This window comes from Falco biarmicus, chromosome 2, assembly GCF_023638135.1.
Source record: "Falco biarmicus isolate bFalBia1 chromosome 2, bFalBia1.pri, whole genome shotgun sequence".
In the NCBI taxonomy this organism is placed as follows: domain Eukaryota; kingdom Metazoa; phylum Chordata; class Aves; order Falconiformes; family Falconidae; genus Falco; species Falco biarmicus.
The window spans coordinates 28,349,062-28,369,067 of record NC_079289.1 but is presented as its reverse complement, the minus strand read 5'-3'; the positions used below and the strand labels follow the sequence as shown (position 1 = coordinate 28,369,067).

The following is a 20,006-nucleotide window of genomic DNA, read 5'->3' as shown; positions in this document are numbered from 1 at the left end:
ATATAATCATCTCTTACTCCTGTGCACTTTAACAGAGATTAATTTTGCTGTGACCTTGCAGCCACATTCACAACAATGCCCTCATGAACTAATTTTTTATTTACAGAAAGGTTTATTTTGAGGTTTGAGGTTTTTTTGTTTGGTTTGGGGTTTTTTTATAAACTGTAGTGTCATACTACTGTTTAAATCCCCTGGTAATACTTAGAGTAAGAAGTGTGACACATGGAAAATTGTTTGGACAACAACCTAGAGTATATCAAAACAGCAGCAACAAGCCTGGCAACAGACCAGAATCCAATACAGTACTTGGCAAATGATGGAAAATGTACCACCAACATCTGATGCCCTCATTTTTAAGATAAAGATAGATGTAGTTGATGTTTCTTGCCAAGACGAGTGAGCCCAAATGCCATATGTGAGGTCAAGCAAGGATGCTGCAAATAATTCCCAATGATACTTTACCAGTCTGCTTCTTTAAGAACTGTCAGATATTGAGTCCAAAATACCTCTTCCTACACTATTACTGTAGCCCACCCAGGAAAATACATCAGTGTTACAGCTTTGAAAAGCAGCACTGACAACTGTTTTAGTTTAATATTTATACTCAGAAGTGTAATATTATTCTCTCAGAAATGAATGAAGCATACCAGAATGGTAAAATTCCTAAAAATATATTTTTTATTTAGTAACATGAAGGATGACAGATGAAATAATTATATTTCAGAAATGTAATGGAAGTTTTCTCTAAGCAGTAGAACAGTACTTCTTTAATTTCTTGCATAAACATATCTGGGAAAACTCTAAAAAGTTTTCCCAGAAATTAAGTTTAAAGGCTAACTTCAGGGAATTGTTTTTGAAAGACTCTTTCTTCAATGGAAATTTAACCAAACGTTAGTACAGGAAAATGCAGTGCTGTGTAAAGGCATTTAAGGATCTGTAATGAAAAGTTTAAATGAGATTTAGCTAATGATGTAAATCACCAGTTTCAGTGAGCCCTGGCTCTGCTATGCTTTGGCTTTAAGTTAGAAAAGCTCGCCAAAGAGCCTGAAAAAAACCAAACCAAACCAAACCAAAACCCAAACCCCCAAAAAAACACAAAAAAAGGAAAAAAGTCTTGTTTCTTTCCTTCCCTAATGATCCTCACATTCCTAAAACAGCCATGATAATCTGTCATTACTTCCTCTGAAAGCATTCTACACTTGAGGCACTGTATTGCAAGACACCATTTAGCAGTCCTAAAGAAGCAGTTTGGAAGACTCCACTTGAGCACTGAGCAAAGAAGGGACTTAGGTAAAACAGATAATGGCTGAACAGAAAAATGAGTTTCCCCCTTACATGTGGTTTGTGGTGGGGTTTTTGAGGGGTTTTTTGTTTGGTTGTTTTTTATAATGCTCCAGGCTCAAAAAGACCAAATGTCAGGGTTATCTCATTTATTTTCCTCAGAACAAGAAAATTTAATGGAACTGACTTTGTAATGCAAAATATTGTTAATATGGCAACAGCCTCTTGCAACAAAAAAATACTGAGTCACATAACGCTAATTTCTTCCATGAGTTCTGCAATCCTGCTTGAGAAGTTTCCGAATCTTCAGAAGACAGAAAGGGGAAGAGGAAGAACAAGCAAGGCAGACTAATGTGATGAGAGCACTAGCCAAGCAACAAGCAGGTCAAGGAAAAGGTGATATTTTAAAAATATCTGGGGACAGATCACTATTTTGAAGATATGAACATTCCTTTACTGACTTTACATGGTCTGAACTTGAGCATTTCAGAGGTATCCACAACACCTAAATAGAATAAAGAATTTTTTTTATGTGAAGCAAAAATACAGACAACAATAGTCCTTTACAGAAAAGCTCTACTCTTTAACTGGCATTCAGCACACTACTGTAGTACTGCTACCCCAGTCCCAAACCCATTGCTGGGCAAGGGAATCTATTTGACTCTGATACTGCCTCTGAAGGTATGGGGTTTGCGCTAGGGTTTGAGTTTAGTGCCAGCTTTGGGGTATGTTTGCTTTACTCTACACAATCAGCAGAACCCGGCCAAAAATTTACCTTAAACCAGTTCAACCAGTTTCACATTATTTGAAACAGCACATTTCAGGAGAAAATACCTTCTACAGATTGGATAGGTAGGCATTTAGATCCATATTCTTACTCAATTACTATGACTTACTGCAGTGACATCAAATAAACTCAGACAAGCAGAGTATAACGTGAAAGTAAACAATGAACTTCAGTTTTAACTGTGTATTTTCAGTGCTAGTTTCTCATGTAAGGAGTAAAAATGCTTCCGACAACTCACAAGGGATGTAGCATGAAATTGTAGCCTGCAGTTTTCTGACAGGCACAAGCGCTCTATGCACTGCAGCTAATTTCTGTGTCAACTTTCATTCTGTACAGATTAGTGCCAATTTGCATAGCTGAAGCACCAACTCTATGCATATATTTGGTAATGCCATACATATATCATACATTCCTTGAGCTATCAGTAATATGAAGTTGCTGCAGACACTGCAACTTCTTATTATGTATATCAGATTTAAGTTACTCTGTAAGTCTGTTTTTCGCTAATTAAAAGGCTCAAGCATTTTCAGCGGGATCTTTTTCTTCAATCTAGCAAGTCTCTCAATAGTGTGCAAATTTACATAACACAAATACATCCAGTTCAACTGTCAGTCTGGATTTCCTTTTTTTCCCTTCCTCACAGGAAAAAACCCCACTGTTTTCCCTGCCCTCTAGTACTATTGGTTCCTTTACTAATCATTGAATTAAGAATTTAATAATATAAACATCAAGAATCACCACTGTCACATGCTTACACTTGCCAAGAAGAATTTTTTCTTCACCTTGTTAATGGAATGTGGAGGCCACTTCTGAGGAAAGAGATTCAGCTGACACTACTGTGCAACTATTGTGAAAAACCAAATTCCACACTTTCTTCAAGGTTTTGCTAAAATAGATTCATAACACCTTCCAGTATCAACAGGTCTCCACATGACCATTTCAAGATTAAAATTCAAAATAAAGTAAAGTGTAAATTGTTAATATGAACTATGGTAGTTCTTTCAAAACATCACACGGCTAACTCAGCAGCATCTGATATACTAGTGTCTTCTTGTTCTGACGGAAATGCAAGGGCTCACCCAATTTATAGCAGATCATCTTGAGGCTAAATCCCTAAACATGATGAATAAAACCCTCTTCTATCCTTAAAAATATTAGTGCTGATAAATGACTGAATTGCATTCAATTTATTTCACTTCTTAATCACTCTTAGGAAACATGCCATTTAAAGCCAGAAAAGCACTACAGCCATACATATGTAGATAATTGATACTGACAGTAAGACTCCTTCAAAGCTTAAAACCTCAACCAGTTCTTTCTGGTGAATCCTCTAATTTTGGTTTGAATACAGCAGGCCTATGCTCTCATTTGTGAATTACAGTCCTAAAGGTTCTTTCCTTTTATTCTTAAAAGGCCTTCCTTTCTTTTCATAATTGAGCCCATTTCTGTTCTTCTTAGTTTTAACTGGAAAGTTATCACAAGATAGCAATAATCCATGAGCTATTCTCCATTTGTCTAAACTGCAGTTTTCTCCCTTGGCCAGTTTGTCCCACTACCATATTTCATGCTTTCAGACCCCAGGTCACAATTCCATAAGCAGCACAGCACTCACTCCCACTGTGAGAAACTGAGCAGGCAAGGGGTCCAAAGCTGCCAGAGTGCCGACTTGGCTCTTTTCCCCTCACTTACCCACCTAGTCTGCTGTTGCCCTAACTTATCATAAATGCTAGCCACATGTAAGAAGATAAACAAAATTCCAGATCCACAACAAAATTCACACCAGAGCAGTTTGGTGGCTCCTTGTACTTGGCCTCCAGGCAACTGCCTGAAATAACAGACTTGGGCCTTAATAGGACTGTCATCATTTAAGAGGCTGACAAAAGAGTTTCTGCATTTGTTTGCAGAAGTCATGGTATAATGAGTGGGGCAGATCAACCATCAAAAGATGGAGCTAGAGAAAATCATGTTGCTCTGCTCTTATCTGCAGTTTATAGACCATGAACAAATATTCCAAGACACACAGAAAAGTTTTTTACAGGCAACACTAGAGGTATGGGACAAAATCAACTTTCTGATTCATGCTATTTGAAGAGAGCAGTGACTGGTGTTGTAGGTTGCCTTCGCTGGGGCATGAGACGACTGGAAGGTATAAAATATTTGGGTTGCAAGACGCGCCTTATTTTTTTTTTTAAACTTATGTGAAATAACATAAAGCTGAATTATATGAACACATATTCTATCACTGAATCACATTTTGAAATCCCTCCTGATTTCAACTGGATCACTCATGGACTATGGCACAATTCAGCTTAAATGAAGTCACACTTATTTCATTTACAGCATTAGGCACGGTATAGTAGCCATCACAAACTTGTTATTACTGCAGAATTCCTGATACAGAAGACAGAAGTCTGAAATTCTACTGTGGATGTTGGTAGTCTGTGCTGCATCTTTCACTCTGATCTTGTGCGTAGTCCCTTAGTATGGCCTGGCTTAAAATCAAAAACACTAAAACAATAGTCTTGGTACCACTGAAATTCTGCCAAAATATAGCTGAGCTGCAAAACACTGGCTTTGATATTTTGCTGAAGAGGGTGGAAATATAGCTAGATTAAATTGCTGGATTTTTCACCCCTGTACAGATTCTAAAGGCACTTCTAATAAATTTGAGTTATTTCAGTCAGACAAATATTAATGTTTTGATCACAACTTTATCTCTTTTAAATGCCGTTTTATGATCCTCAGTCAAGCAGAAAACCAGAAATATTCTGAAATGCAACACAGCTCATTTTTCACTGTGCTAACAAATAAGCCTTAGGAAAGCAAAGACCATCTCACCATCTAGCTAAGTAGTCTGCGAGATAGTTGCAGGTTCCAAAGGCTCTAAAAAAATCAACCACCACCTTGTTATCATAATGATACTTTGTATTATGAAAAATAGCATTCTGTTACAAATTGACAGGCTGTTACAACTCTGCCAAGTAGAAGCAGATGTGGCAGGTAAGCTTTCCAATGAAACAAAAATTCTTGGTATAGAGTAGGAATATATTAAGTGCAATCTACTTTAACTACATATTTGCCACTAGAAAGTGTTCAAGTAGCATGGAGAGAAGTCTCACAAACATCGGGTTAACAAGGAGAATCTCCGTTTTAAGAACTGATGTTAATCAGGTTGCTGAGAGCAAACTTTATTCAGCTTTAATTACTCCCATCACATGAAACTTTGAAACATATCAAGACTGAGTATTTGTTTAACCTACTAGAAGAACAACTTGAAAATCATGAACAATGTCACAATGTGGTGACACCTTTCATAAGAAAATGATGGTATCCCTAATAAAATCTAGCACTCTGTGCTCCGTTATCTTTACTTAGCTTTACATTTCTCTAACCTATATCTCAGGTTTCCTTAAATAAAATATTTAAGGAAAATAAGTGTTACAAACTCTTGTCTCACCCCTTGTTCTCTGATGTAGCAAAGATTTGCAAAGACATTTGCAGAAGTCTCTAGAGGTACTGTCTCTTCTATGCTTGTCCAGCACAATGAACAGGAGAACAAGCTTTAATATACCACTTCCAGAAATGGTAGATGGTGGCAAAACTGTTCAGTCTGTGAAAGACAGGATAAATCCCTGTCCACTGATCTTAATACCATTAATTGGCCATGCCTCTTGTAAAGCAGTAACACAAACTGCATACACATGAGCTAAAAATAAGCTAACTTGAAGCATTTTTCCTAAGAAGTATATTATTAAATCAACTAATACAATTCATTGCCAGTTACTCATAGAGCTGTATCACATATTTAAAAAGGTATTAACGTAACATAATCTAGTCATATCTTACCATACACAGGAATATCTACATTTAGGAATATCCACACTAAGTACAGAATTTGGATTGGGGGGGGGGCGGGGGGGGGGAACAAAACAAAAAGCCCATTAATGTTTTTGTTTGCCCTTTAAACTGTTCTTTCTTTGTTCTTTAAAAACAAACAAAAAAAACCCAACTACATTTTTTTTCTTCTCAATCAAGTATATGTCAGTATTCTCAATTTGTTTTTATTCTATTGTTTTGCATCCTCCACAATCCTACAAAATAATATTAGTCAGGACACATCACATCAGTCAACTGACAAAGATCTTTGACAAGCCATTGAGGATTCTGTTATGTTAAGGAGGTAGAATCACAACTTGAACTCTATGCAACATGTATATTATAGACAATGTAACCATATGAATAGCTTATAGCTGGAACCTTTAAAAAGGCAGGCAACCATAACTGCAAATCAAAACTTAGAAAGTTTCTCAAGATAAAAAACTTATGAGAATTTCTATGTAAAGAGCCTGGACATGGAATACAAAGGTAAAACTACAGAAAGCCCAGGTATCTGAGTAGACTTAGACAATTTCCCTTCCTTGCTAGAGTAGGTTGAGTGTTTTTTCATTAGATGTAACTACCGTTTTACCAACACCTCTGTAATCAAGACAAGGAACAGGTCACAACATGGGAAAGTCATAACAAAACTCATATTCAAGAGGTAACTTGGACTTCCCTTTATTAAACTCAATGTTCTTAAACTCCCAGAGTATACTTAAACTCTTTCAAGAACAACAAAAGCACAGATCTTATGAGTACTCACCACCGTCTTCAACCATGAAATGAAAACTGTCACTGGTGGCATTGTCACTCCCTCGTAAAACATAGCATATCTTCATATCATCAATATCAGCTGGAAAGAGTCAGGAAAATTATATGTTATTTTAAATGCTGAAGATAGGAAATTGTTTTTATAGAAAAACTTGACATGTATTAAATAGTTTAGCTTCACCAGAGAGGCACCAAGGCTCTTTAGCAAAGCTCAGGAATTTCAGTACTAACAGCACTGAAGTTTTACAGATACCATTCATTCTCCCTCCCTTTACTTCCCCCTTCCCAGTGCCCTCTTTCTTTTAAGATGTATTTACAGAAAGAACTGAAAGGAAATGTAAAGACATGGATCAATAGTCAGAACTATTTCATATTTTTAGTGGTGCATTTTCTTAAACAGAGGTGTATTGCCACTAAGATATCGATTCTGTCCTTCTTCAGCCTGAGAAGTACTGTAGAGGTCATAGAAAAACTGTGGGTGAAACAGGAGCAAAACACAGGGTATCTTCTATGTTAATTTCTACCCTTCATTCAAGAGGCAAGACAAATTAGTTCACACAACCCCTCCCTCCCACCCCTAGAACTAGATTATTTCTGTCATGTAGTCTACCTCTAGGATAGGATATCTCTATACATTCTGCTATAGAGAGAACTCAGTCTCTTTAGTTTTCCACAAAAATGCTCTCTCGACCAGACCATCCTTCCTTATCAGCATGTTTTCAAAGGACATGGCATATAATCTATATGAACCATCATAAATAGCGCTCAAACACTTAGTGTGATCGGCTCTTTTAAGAACCCAAACAGGTGCAATCAGACAGACAAGACTTCAGCAAGAAAAACTTCAGTGCACAATTCTGAATCATCAATTACAGCAAAGAAAGTATGTAAAAGGTAAAGAAATATTACTATTGTGGTTTTTTGGTTTTCTTGAGTAGTGGTGAGAAATGAAAACCAATTTTTGTCACTTCCTTTGAAAGACTGTTGTTGGTAAAAATCCATGTCTGATACACATTTTAAGAAAAAGTGATAGAAATTAATAGCGTTCAAGTAGAGCTGAAGTACCACCCAAGTTCTCCTCCCATGTTAGCCAGATGCATTAGTAAAAAGAAGCCAAAAGCACTTTTGTTAGAGCTCCTCAAAATCCTCAGTTCCAAAAGTAGCCAGGCATCTTCCAGGGCAAACAAGTTAAGAGCATTATCAGGAAATATATGTCACTGAAGAATCTCTTCCATAAATGTTTGAAAGTTAAAGATCAAAAATTCATGGGGCTGTAAAGAGGACGCAAATGCCTCTTCATGCCAGCGGAGCAAATAAATCTTTCATCCTGCAAACACTTGCACAAATACTCAGCTCTGCCCATGTGGGTAGCCTTATCAAACTCCATGGTTCCAACACACATAAAGATAAGTACTTGAGCCAGTGTTTGCAGGACCAGGGCCACCTCATCAAAAAAAGCCCCTCGTCATCCAAACATCTTAATTTTGTCAAAAGAATTGCAAAGGAATGACCTGTTTTCTGTTCATTAAGAATATGTTCAGAGTCACTTGAGCAATTCTATGCTCTTCTTTCACAGTTGATTACGTTATGCTAGTTATATTAAAATTTGTCTAGTTGTAAGCATAATTCATTACTGTATAACTACAGTGCCTGCTAAATATTCATCTGATATTGGAATTCTCCAACACAATTTTGAAATCCATCCAACATAATTTTCAGTTTAAAAAAACCCCCACAATTATTTCCACTACACTGGGGTTTATAATTTAAAATTCTGTAAAACTGATATGATTATTAAAGGCTACATACATTACTATATATTATTTAAGAAACAAATGCACTTCACAACATAGTTCACTTGCCTCTCTGAAAACACTTGCCTAACAAAGATGATAAAAAGCATTATCAGGAGTGAATGTTGAATAAAATCACTGCTTGCAAGTGATTTGGCTTGTGTATTTGGCAGGAGTAGCCATGTGGATACCTTTGGCCTCAGGAGGCTACATGGAGTGCTGATACATCAACCTAGCTATGTTATTGCCAAGGCAGATCCTTACTCTCCACTACTCCTTCCCTGCCACCTTCCCTCAGCACACCTGCAGAGCTGTGGGATGTGACCTGCCCCTTACAAACCTACTCGTGTGGGACTGGGGCCTCCCAAAGCAGTGCTCTGCAGTCCATCACACTTTGTGACATCAGCTACCTACCTACTTGTTATATACCACTGAAGCTTTTTAAATGTGAAAGACTTTGTAGTTCCCTAACAGACTTTCCCTACTTTTAAACAAATTATCTAATCTTAATGAATATCTGCTATGAACAAATTCCAGCCCTGACTTGCAGAGGTGAGTGCAGTATGATTATGCATGCACACTATTCTTTGTGTATATTTTTGCCCTAGGACAGCACTAGACTAGAAATTACCATGTGGCAAGTGTTTTTCTTTACGTTTTCTCTGCATTTACTATCACCAAATTGTACATACAAAGCACAAAGAAATAATAATGAATTAAAAGTGCTGTTTTCAGGTGTAGTGTGAAGTAACAGGTAGTACTTGAATAAACTTAGAAACTGCTTAATGCATTTTAAGAATATTTTATTTTGCTACTGTCACTTGCCTGTCTCTTATTCAGATCATTTTAACAATTAAATAGAAAAGAATAAAAAGCACCAACTATTTGCAGAATCCAGGGACCTTTTATCAAGAAGTTAATTCTTCCATACTCTAATAACCCCTTTGAGCAATCCAAATCAACTCTATGAGCCTCACAAGCAAAAGATTACCTACTTGTGGCAGAAATATTTGAAGTATATTAATTGGAAAGATCTGCACTGGTTGTTCCTGAACAAAATACACAACAAATCTCCTGGACATACTATATTGTGCACAACCACACTTTGACTGGAGGCTTTTAGCTCATCTGGCAAGCTAGGCTAATTTCCTTTCTAGCACCAGGCAGATACTGAAAATTAATCTCAAGCATGAGGCAGAAAGCTGTTTGCTAAACAATCACTCTGCCCTCTCAGTTACAGGCAATCTGAAAAAACAAACCGCTTAAGCTGCTTGCACACAATGAATCTTGTTTCATCAATGTTATCTTGCTCAAAGTGGTCAGGCTGCCTGTTCATACAACCACATACCCAAATCCAAGGAACTGGAGTGTGAGGTGGTAGAGTATTAGGATGGACCTCACAAACTATTGAGCAGCTTTCAAAATTGATCTGCATGTGACCCTGAACAGCCTCATTTACATGACTTCAAAGCTGGCCCAGTTTTCAGTAAAGCTTGGACAAATGACCTCCAGAGGTCCCTTCCAACATAAATTGGAGGACTGTAATGATGTTTTTTACAAGCCCTATCATGACCCGCACGTTAACGAAACTGGAACTATTCAGCATTTTGTAAGAAGTTGCCCTGCATGGCAGCATAGAACCCTTAAAAAGGGAGGACATAAAAACATAAAAATAAAGTGTATAACAGCAGGTCCAACAATCAATACAGGAGCATCCAAAAGTCAACACTACTACTCATGGCTGGTTGCAAAATCTGCACTTATATTAGGAACATTAAGAATATGACAAAACTGGTCTTGTTTACTCCTATCATGAACAATAATAGGTAATTATTTGTTTCAGCATAGCAGAAGCATGAAATATGCATAAATTCACTACTCTGGATTTGACAGTGCTTTGCACATTAATGGTAGTGGGCCACAAGGTGAGGGACAATAGTGAACTACGCCCAGAGAGCTTTAAGTATGCAGCTTAGTCTACATATGACCTCTGTGTCTCACATTACTTCTCAAAACTGTAGCCTTCTAGGTTCAGCCAAGTATTTCAGTCTCCCTGCCACTCACAACCTCTCCCATACCCAAAGCAGCTGCAGACAAGACAGCATCTGAGGAAAAAGGGAAAGGAAAAGACAGTGCAGGGAAAGATCCCTGACTTTCACTCCCAAGTTGCTCTACGACTTCCAGCAAGTTCTCTTTTCCTGTCCTCGGCAGATGTATTATCCCTGCATGAGCCTGATGCTTTCTGCCTTTCACACAGCCTTTCCAGACACCTCTTCTCCTTCAAGTGCTTGGCCCTGCATTCCTAAGACATTTTTATGTGTTTGCTTCATAAAATACAAAACATTATAAAAAGCATTCAGGAAGTTGAGAAAAGAGATACCACAGAAATAACACACAGATACTCAGGAGGTATTCACTCATAGAGGCCAAAGGACAAAATTATTGAAAAAATCTGTATTTCTTAAAAACACTCATAACAGAAATTACGAGTGCTTATGCCAGTACTGTCAGGGAACCTGTGAAGTTATATCACTTTGTGGGAATCTTCACTAGCTTTAAAAACAATTTTTCCCTAAGGGTTGCAGGCTTTTCACCCAGCTCGGGCAGTCCTGGGATATTAAGAAAGCCTGCATGCAGATCAGTGAGCATGCCACATGGTCAGACTGCCAATTGAAAGCCAAGTAGCAACTTCAGTTTGGTCATCTGGCTAAAAATGTATGCCTGGCCACATGGCACAAAAAAGAACGGAATATGTACCTATCCTGAGTGCCCTGCCTCCGTGAAAAAAACGGGATATCACTGTGCTATGCATCAGTCTGCTTTCAAGAAACACTCACTCAATAATTCTATGTTCTCCAATGTTAAGAGAAACCCACTAAAGAAGTGATAATCTCTTTATTTGCTTACTCCCATTCTCATCTGTTTCTCACTTATTCTGACAATATTCTTGATACTACTCACAGTTCACTACTGAAGCCTTACATTTAAGGAGCTGTGGTGGTTCCCAAAGCTTAGACATGGTTTAGTCCCTCCTCCACCTCTTTTTTGCACTGACGCTGCAAACCTCAGGGCAACCCAGCCATTCAAAAGCTCATCAGGCCTGTTTGCAACATTTAGTATATCTGACAAGAACATCACTACAGCCGAGACTGTAACACGGGACACATGCCAGTATGGGCTCTGTGAAATGAAATACAGCCAACTACAAGCATTCACCTCTAGCCTTACCACCTACACAGCCCAGCCTGCCTGAGCCCCTTTAACTTTGAGTCTCTATGCTGTTGTGCTGTCTCCAAGTCCACAGCTGCAGAAGGCTCCAAGAAACTTCATTTCATTGTTAATTAACAAGCTATTAACTCACTGCAAAGTAACATAAAAAATTCCCTGGAGAACAGCTAATGCTTCCTGTTTTAGGTTACCTCATAGCCCTGTGTTGAGGCTTTATTTCAGAACATACAGCACGTGTGGTTTTCATTCTACTTATACCACCTAGCATTTTAGTTCCATGTAAAAAGTAAGTACCACTGACATAATTGTAAAACATTTACATTACATTTTAATTTACCACAAACGTTTTGTGGTTAAGATTTGTGTAATTAAGGCAACAAATGCACTCATATTATTTCCTCATGTTTGGGAAATGATTTTGCTTTTACAGTTAAGTGTGCTCAGACTGTATAGCAACTGATACCATGGTATGACCATTAGTTAAGAATAGCTTGGCCACTCCTGTAGCATTTTCTAAATAAAACTGTTTAAAGAAGGCACTCAGCCTCTAAAGATCTGGAACCATGTGCAGCCCAATGCTGTTATACAAACTTCTATCACTGACAGGAAGTCCAAATCACAGTTATTTGGACTGTAAGCTCTGCAAAGCGAAGATGCTCCTTCATTCAGTGTTTATCCAGTAGACCCCCTTTCCTATTTAAAGCTGTCATAGACACAATAAATAATAAACAGAAATAAAAAGTAATAAAGCCATTATAAATAAGCTCACTGTTGGAAAGTTTCTCCCATCAATTATTATAGAGTTTAGCATGAAAAAGCATGTTTCCAGGGATCTAAAGAAAGCATTGCATTGTATTGTAATACCTTGGGTGAACTGGCTGATGCTATGGTTGCCTTTCCCCAGGTGGATCAGGAAGCCATGGCGTGGAGCCTCTGTAATTCTGATCTTAAGGGTAACGTGTAAACTGTCCCTGTCTTCCACTCTGAGCACCTTGTTGGTAATCTGAAACCCAATGTGACCTGTGGCCAGAAGACGGAGAGTCTGAGCACCCTTATTTATTACAATTTGAGGTACACTGTTGTCCACAGCCATTACTCGAATCTTCATAGTCTGAGGTTTCCTTGTTTCAAACACAGTGTTGGGGAAGACATAGAAATCAGTATGAGTGCCATCTGTAACAGTGAAAGAGAAGCTATCCTCAATTGATTCTGTCCCATCATGTTTGTAGCTGATTAGATTTTCATTTAGATCTTGTTTAGTGAAGGTGGTGACTGGTTTGGAGTTATTAAACATGATCTGACCATGAACTGGTATTTGTGTGATGATAAATTTTAGCAAAGCATCGGGTGTATCTCTGTCTTCTGCAGTCAGTTCAAAAGGGGTTATCAGTTTGTATTCATTTTCAGTCACCACCAGGTTATGGATTGTGACAACAGGTTTCTTATTGTCCACATCACTGATAGAAATTCTGAAAGTACGAAATACAGGGTTATAGCCATCAGTCACCTCAAACTCAAAGCTGTCCATTTTCACCTCATCTTCTGAAGTGTGAATGTAATAGACTTTATTGCCTGCTAATAGGAGTTGAGTAAAAGTGGAGATGGGTACCCCAGGCTCATCTGTACATTCAAGATGACCACGAACAGGTGCTCTGGTAATAGTGAAAACTAAGTTCTCATCTGGACTATTAAGGTCACTGGTGCTAAGCAAATCAGTAGTAAGGGTTACCTTCCCTCCTTCCTTCAAAGAAACTCCTTTGCTGATTACATCTGGAAAGACAATATCAATGCTACCTATTGTCACATAAAAGTAGCGGTCAATGAGAGGATTTATTCCATCTGTCACATCAAACTTGATGAGATCACGAATTCCTTCTCGGCCAAAATGCATATATTGAATTAAGTTTCTATCCACTTCCTCTTGGGTGAAGTTCATCCCCAGGGTGATATTCTCTACTCCACCTGAGGGCTTTATTCTCTGTAAGAGGCCTTGTCCTGGCCCATATCTTATAATATACGTCAAGGTTTTGTCTTCAGAATCCAGGTCAGTAGCCTTCAATATTCTGTTATGAATAGTTTTAGTTTCCCCTATTTCAATCTCCAAACCATCATTGATGGCCATTCTGGGTGTCTCATCATCTACAGGAATAACCATGATGAGTACTGTTTTCCTGACAGTATGTTTACCATCTGTGAGTTTCACCTCAAAACTGTCCTCCTTTGTCTCAGAGTCATCGTGCTCATAGAGTATGTTGGAGCTCTCTGTTACCTGATCCAAGGTGAAACTTTCCACTAGGACAGTTCCATTGACCAGCTGGTTCACAATGTGGCCATGCCTGGGAAGCCTGGTGATTGTGAACATTAACTCATCAGCAGGCATGTCTGCATCAACTGCATTAAGGATAGGGGTATCAATAACCAGGCTCATGCCTTCCATCACAACAAATTCTCGCACAAAAATTTCAGGCTCTTCATCGTTGATCGGCATAATGACAATGGGGAAAAAGTGCCTTTGGGAAAAGTTAATGCCATCAGAACAGCGGAAAGCAAACCTGTCTTCAACAGGCTCTACACCCTTATGTATACTTTGGACATAAAAAATATGCCTTTGACGGAGGTCTTTTAAAGTAAAAGCACTTATAGCCACACCTGCTCTGGATCTTTCAGATCCTGGGGCTGGAGAGATGTTCTCTACATACCCAGATGTGGGCTGAGCAACAATGGTGCAGAGTACATCATCACGTGGAGTATCCACATCTTCAGCCCTGAGGTGAGCAGGAGTAATGACCTGTTTGTCACCTTCCATTACCCTGAACTGCTCCCCTAGAAAAATCTCTGGGGCTTGACTGTCAACAGGAAGAATGGTCACCAAGACTGAAACTCCTTGAACAACATTGCCCCTGATGCTCCACTCCTCAGATAGGTCAGACAAGGTAAGGTTGAAGGTATCTTCTTTGGGCAGAAGGCCTATTTCACCACCAGTGTGAGCATATACTACAGCACCATCCAGCAGATCTCTCTGGGAAAATTTCTCTGCAGGCACCCCTTGGACCAGGATGTTCCCATGCTGAGGAGGATCCTCTACAATGAAGGTCAACATTAAGTCATCTGTATCCTCATCTGTACCCTGAATGACATTCGCGGTGATTTCAGCCACACCATTCTCCAGCACATCCAGGTAGGAACCAAGGGTGCCTGGGGGCAACCGTAGTGTAGGAACCTCATCATCAACTGGGTGCACATTCATTTTCAGTGTGATTGGCACAAAATGAACACCATCAGTCACATCAAGCTTGCAGGTATCACTGTTGGTCTCAGCTCCACTGTGCACATACACCACCCTCCCTTGTCTGATATCCTCCAGGCCAAAGACACCTCCTGGAATCAAACTGTACCCAGAAAGCTGCAACTGGCCATACCGAGGAGCCTGGGTCAGGATAAATCTGAGATGGGCAAGTTCAGTGTCCGTGTCAGTGGCATCCAGCTCAGTTGGACTAAGAACATGGCTGCCTCCCTCAGGCAAAGTGAAGCCAGTGTTAGTGATTTCAGGAGGCTGGTTATCCACAGGTTGCAGGTAGATGGTGAAAGTCCCTTCAGCTGCATTGCCAGCTGCATCTTGCACTTGATACTGAAACTGAATCAAATGAGGAGCCACCCCCAGTTCTTCCTGCGGAGGACGGTACGAGATCTTGTGATGATTGATCTGGGCTTGGGTGAAGTGGGTAACTTCCACAGAGTGATCCTCAGTCAGCACAAGGGATCCCAGGCGGGCACCATATACATCTGGAGGGTGGTTAGTGTCAGTGTCAGTGGGGGGCTGGGTTATCGTGTAGCGAAGTTCACGGTCCCCTGAATCCTGATCTGTGTAACATAAGTGCTTCCTCCGCAGTGGGGTCACCTGCTGCTCTGCAACTATTAAGTGCAGGCTGCTGCCACTGTGCAGCTCTGGGGCTAACCTGTCTATGGGATGTACTCGAATTACAAAAGTCTGTGGCCCAGAGCGGTTGGGTGGGTCATTGTCATCCTGGACTCTAAAGATGAATTGGTCTAACACAACCCCAGGGCCAGGGCTGTGAGGCCCAAAGTGGTGGTAAAAGAGACGCCCCTCCACAATGTCCTGCTGCAGCCACTCTCTTACTGGCTTTTCATAGATTAGGGAGCTCCCTGCTAAACCTTGCACCCTCCTCCAAGAAAAGGCCTCATCTTCCTCCTCCTCCTCCCAGCCAGGAGGTGGCTGTGCTTGACGGAGGAGGAGCTGCCCAGCAGTGGGGCCAGACTCCACTGTGAAGAGCAGGATGGCATCCTGCGAGTCAATGTCAGTGGCGCTAAGAGCACGGGTGGTGATGGGCACTGTTTCACCCTCAGCCATGGCCAGCCCTGTGTTAGCATTGAGTAGGGGTGGCTGGTCATCGGTGGGCACCAGGGTAATGGGGAAAAGGAACTCAACACGGTGGCGAGAGCCACCATCTTCCAGCCGCAGCACCAGGTTGTCACTGAGTGGAGACTCGCTGCCGTCATGCTGGTAAATGACCAGGCCTGCTGCCAGCTCAGCCACTGTGAAGTGTTTACGAGGGGCAGCAGGCACAGGGGTGTCCTGCAGGAGAGTGAGGTGGCCGTGTCTCAGCCCTGCCACCACACTCACCCGCACCTGTTCAAGGTCATCCTCGTCACTGATCACCAGGTTGGGGCTGGGACCCGGGCCTGAGAGAGGCCGTGACTGCCCCTCGTAGAGCACAAGGCCCGTGTTGCGGGTCACCACAGGTGCCAGGGTGTTCATGGGCTTCACCACAATCACAAAGGCGAAAGGCTCTGAGGCAGCACCCTCCGGATCCAGTACCTCCAGCTCGAGCTCAAAGAGCCGCTCCCGATCTGAGTCTTCCGTGGGTGGCTGGTAGGCGATGCGCAGCTCCCTCACGTCCCGCTGGCTGAAGGAGGAGACAGGCAAGCTCCGGTCGTCTGTGCTGACCATGTGGCCCTGACCGGGGCCAAAGGGAGAGGTGATGTTGAAGAGCAGCAGGTCCGGCGGTGACTCGGCATCCTCAGCTGACAGCATGTCGGGCGTGAGGGCGGTGAGGACAAACTGGTCCACCTCCATCATCAGCATGGCAAGGAAGCTGGGTTTGGGGGCCACGTTCTCAGTCCCGGCCCGGATACGCACCAGCACCTGGAAGTACTCGCGCTTCAGCAGCGCCCCGCCGCCCGCCGCCTCCCGCAGCTCCGCCACCAGCGGCACCAGGTCGCGGTTGGGGGAGCCGCCGGCCGCCGTGTGCCGGTAGCGCAGCCCCAGGCGCAGGAACTCCTCGCAGTCCCACATGGAGGTGGGCACCGGGCCGCCCCCCGCCGCCTCCCCACCCGCGGCCGGCGGCGTCGCCGCGGCCGCCGCGGCTGGGTAGTTGAGGATCTCTCCGTAGCGGGGCAGCCCGGCCAGCGGCGGCAGCAGCCCCACCCGGCAGCGCTGCCGGCCCGGCTCGAAGGCGAACTCCAGGCTGCGGGCGTCCAGCGGGTTGCTGGTGCCCCGCAGGCGCTCCACGGTGAGGGGCAGGTTGCGGGTGACGATCTCCAGCTGGGTGAAGAGCACCTCCACCTCCAGCACCAGGGGCAGCACCAGGGCGCGGCTCGGCGAGTCGTAGCGCAGCTGCAGGCGGACGCGGTCCCGCGCGGGGCTGCGGCCGCCCAGGTGGGCGTACTGCACCTCGCGGGCCCCGAAGTCGCAGGGGAAGCGCCGGGGGCTCAGGCGGCCCGGCCGCTGCCACAGCGGGTCCTCGTCCAGCACGGTGAGGTGGCACCGGTCACCTGGCTGCACCTGCAGCACCAGGTCCCGCGCGGGGTCCAGCCAGGCGGAGCGGCCCAGGGGCACCCGTAGCCCGCGGTTGGCCACCACCACGGCGGCCGCCTCCGGCGCCCACGGCGAGGAGACCGCGCCGCTGCCTGCCGGCGGCTCCGGCGCCCCCAGCCAGAGGCAGCCGGCCAGCAGCAGCCAGCCGGCCGGCAGCCGCCGCGGCGCGGCGGGGAGAGCCTGCATCGTCCTTGCCGGCGGAGCGAAGCGCCGGGAGCCCCCGGCAGCGGCGTGCGCGCTCCGCAGGGGCCGAGTGGCGGCCGCGCTCCCGCCGCCGACACCGCCCTCCCCGACCCGCTCGCCTCACGCACACGCTGCGGTCTGAGAGGAGCGCGCCCCGCTCCGGAGGGGAGCCCCGCGAGCCGCGAAGTCCTGCCCGGTACCTCCGAGCGGCCAATAGGCACCCGCGGGGGGAGAGGCCGGCTGGCGCGATTGGACAGAGCGGGATGCCAATCACGCAAGGTAGTGGGGGACAGCCTCCCCCTCCCTCCGCCGACCCCTCAACAGGTTGTTGAGGAGAAGGCGCCGGGAGAGCGCCGGGCGCGGCGCTGGCTGCGCGGGGACGGGGCGGGAGGGGGAGGCGGGCGCCGCCGCTCGCCTTGCCGGCAGCCCCCGCGGGAGAGGCGCCGCGGATCGCCCAGAGCCCCCGTGTCGCGGAGAGGGCGGTGCAGCTTGCGCAGGGCGGCGGGAACGCACCTCCGCCAGCCCCGGGGGGCAGCGGGAGGGCACCGCCCCTCCCCGCCACCCCCGCACGGAGCCTCCCCGCTCTCGCCTCCAGTCCCCGGCTCCTGGGGCAGTTAGAGCGGGGCTGTCCCCCCGCGGCCGCCGGGGAGGGCTCGGGGCTTCCCTTCCCCTCAGGGTACGGGGCGGCAGGCGGGCGCGGGCCGGCAGCGATGGCGGTGGCCCGGTTCCCGCGGGCAACAGGAGGGGGGTTGCCCCAGAGCCGAGCCGGGTTAACGGGGGCCGGGGGGGGACAAAGGTGCCCGAGGGACGGCGCGGCGGGTGACGCGAGGGGCAGCGCCCCGGGGCCGCGGCTGGGGGCGGTGGCGCGGGGACCTGCTGCCGCCACCGCCCTGCTGCGCGCCAGAAAGAAGGCGGATAAATATCTCCGGGGCAAAATACATTAGCTGATATCCAGTTTCATTCCTCGGAGGTGACTAGTCGCAGCACTGGTGAATAAAAGCTTCACAGTATTCCTGCCATCTTGTGTCTGCAGTTAAAGGCATATTAGTAAGAGCCTGAGCTTGCAGGAGTTGCTTGCCTTTGAAAATCCCTAATGGCAGGCTCTCAGGTTTTATTCATCTTGTCTCACAGCTGCTAAAATTCTTTCTTGTTAATGAAATGTGAACCAGAGTCTGTTTAAAAGAAAAAAAAAAAAACAAAACCAAAACAACAACCAAAAAAACCCCAAACACGTTTCTAAGAACAGAAAATCAGAAAATACTAAAAAGGGGGCAGATTCAAAGGTGACCCAAGGCAGTTTGGAAATGACCTGGTACAAATTTGTGATGCCTTCTTTTAAAATAACCTTTGACGTTACCCTTCAGTGGTGGAGCAACTTTACGGCAGGTGATCTTGTTTTCTGTATGAAAAACCTGAATTTGGAATTTCAAAAGTGGGCAGTCAGCCATGTTTACATCTCAGTGTTCATTCCAACAAATAATTCAGCTTGGTTTGGGGGAGGAGGACATCAGTGGACAACTGCTCTACATAACTGGATTGTTGTAATTTGTGAGATACTTTTATATTCTATTACTGACGTACCTGTGGAAAACTGCAGAAAGCTATTTTGTTAAACAAGTCTACACTGAATTATGACTTGGATGCTGCTGCAGGAGGTTGTAGTTCTAGTAGTCAGATACCGAGTAAGTTAAGCAACGCTAATACCATTTCTCTACCCTTATGAGGCATTCACCCTGGATTTCAGCAAGTTAATGTCTGATTTAGGCCTCAAAGGAAGGTAATTCAGTAGAAAAATTTGAGTGCCAGGAACAACGATCTCCCATAGTTTCACAAACGTAGTGTGAATATCTCTTCTTGTCAGAGACGGCAATATTCAGGATAGGGTGGTTGGAATTGCCCAGGTATAATGGTCTAGTGTCAAATCCTGTGTTCTGTTTTAAAACAAATAAAAAGAAAACCAATGCACCAACCACCCAACAACCAAAAGCAAATGACCCAACACAGAGATTTAAGGTAGCATTGGGGTGTTTTGAAGGCATGTCTGCCTGCATGGGCATGCATAGCTTAACTTACCAAAGAAATGCATAACACCTAAGTTTGATTACAAATTTAGGCTGTAGTAAAATGAAGTTTTACAGAACCAATGTTCAGCAGAAATCTTTTGATTTATTCTCTTAAAGAGATACATATTTTCCTTTTTTTCCAAATAAATTCCCTTTTTCAGAGATTGTCACTCAAACGATGTGTC

General features: G+C 43.9%; 1 protein-coding gene across 1 annotated transcript in view; it reads right to left on the bottom strand.

The window, feature by feature from the left end:
* The window catches only part of FREM2 (FRAS1 related extracellular matrix 2), a 143,155-nt gene extending 125,301 nt beyond the window's left edge, over positions 1-17,854 (bottom strand). Inside the window, exons 1-2 of the mRNA XM_056329345.1 lie at positions 12,604-17,854; positions 6,711-6,800 (exon numbers count right to left, since the gene is read on the bottom strand). Coding sequence (XP_056185320.1) covers positions 6,711-6,800; positions 12,604-17,761 — 5,248 coding nt within the window. The 5' untranslated portion in view covers positions 17,762-17,854. The remainder of the gene's footprint in view (positions 1-6,710; positions 6,801-12,603) is intronic.
* Positions 17,855-20,006: the final 2,152 nt, after the last annotated feature.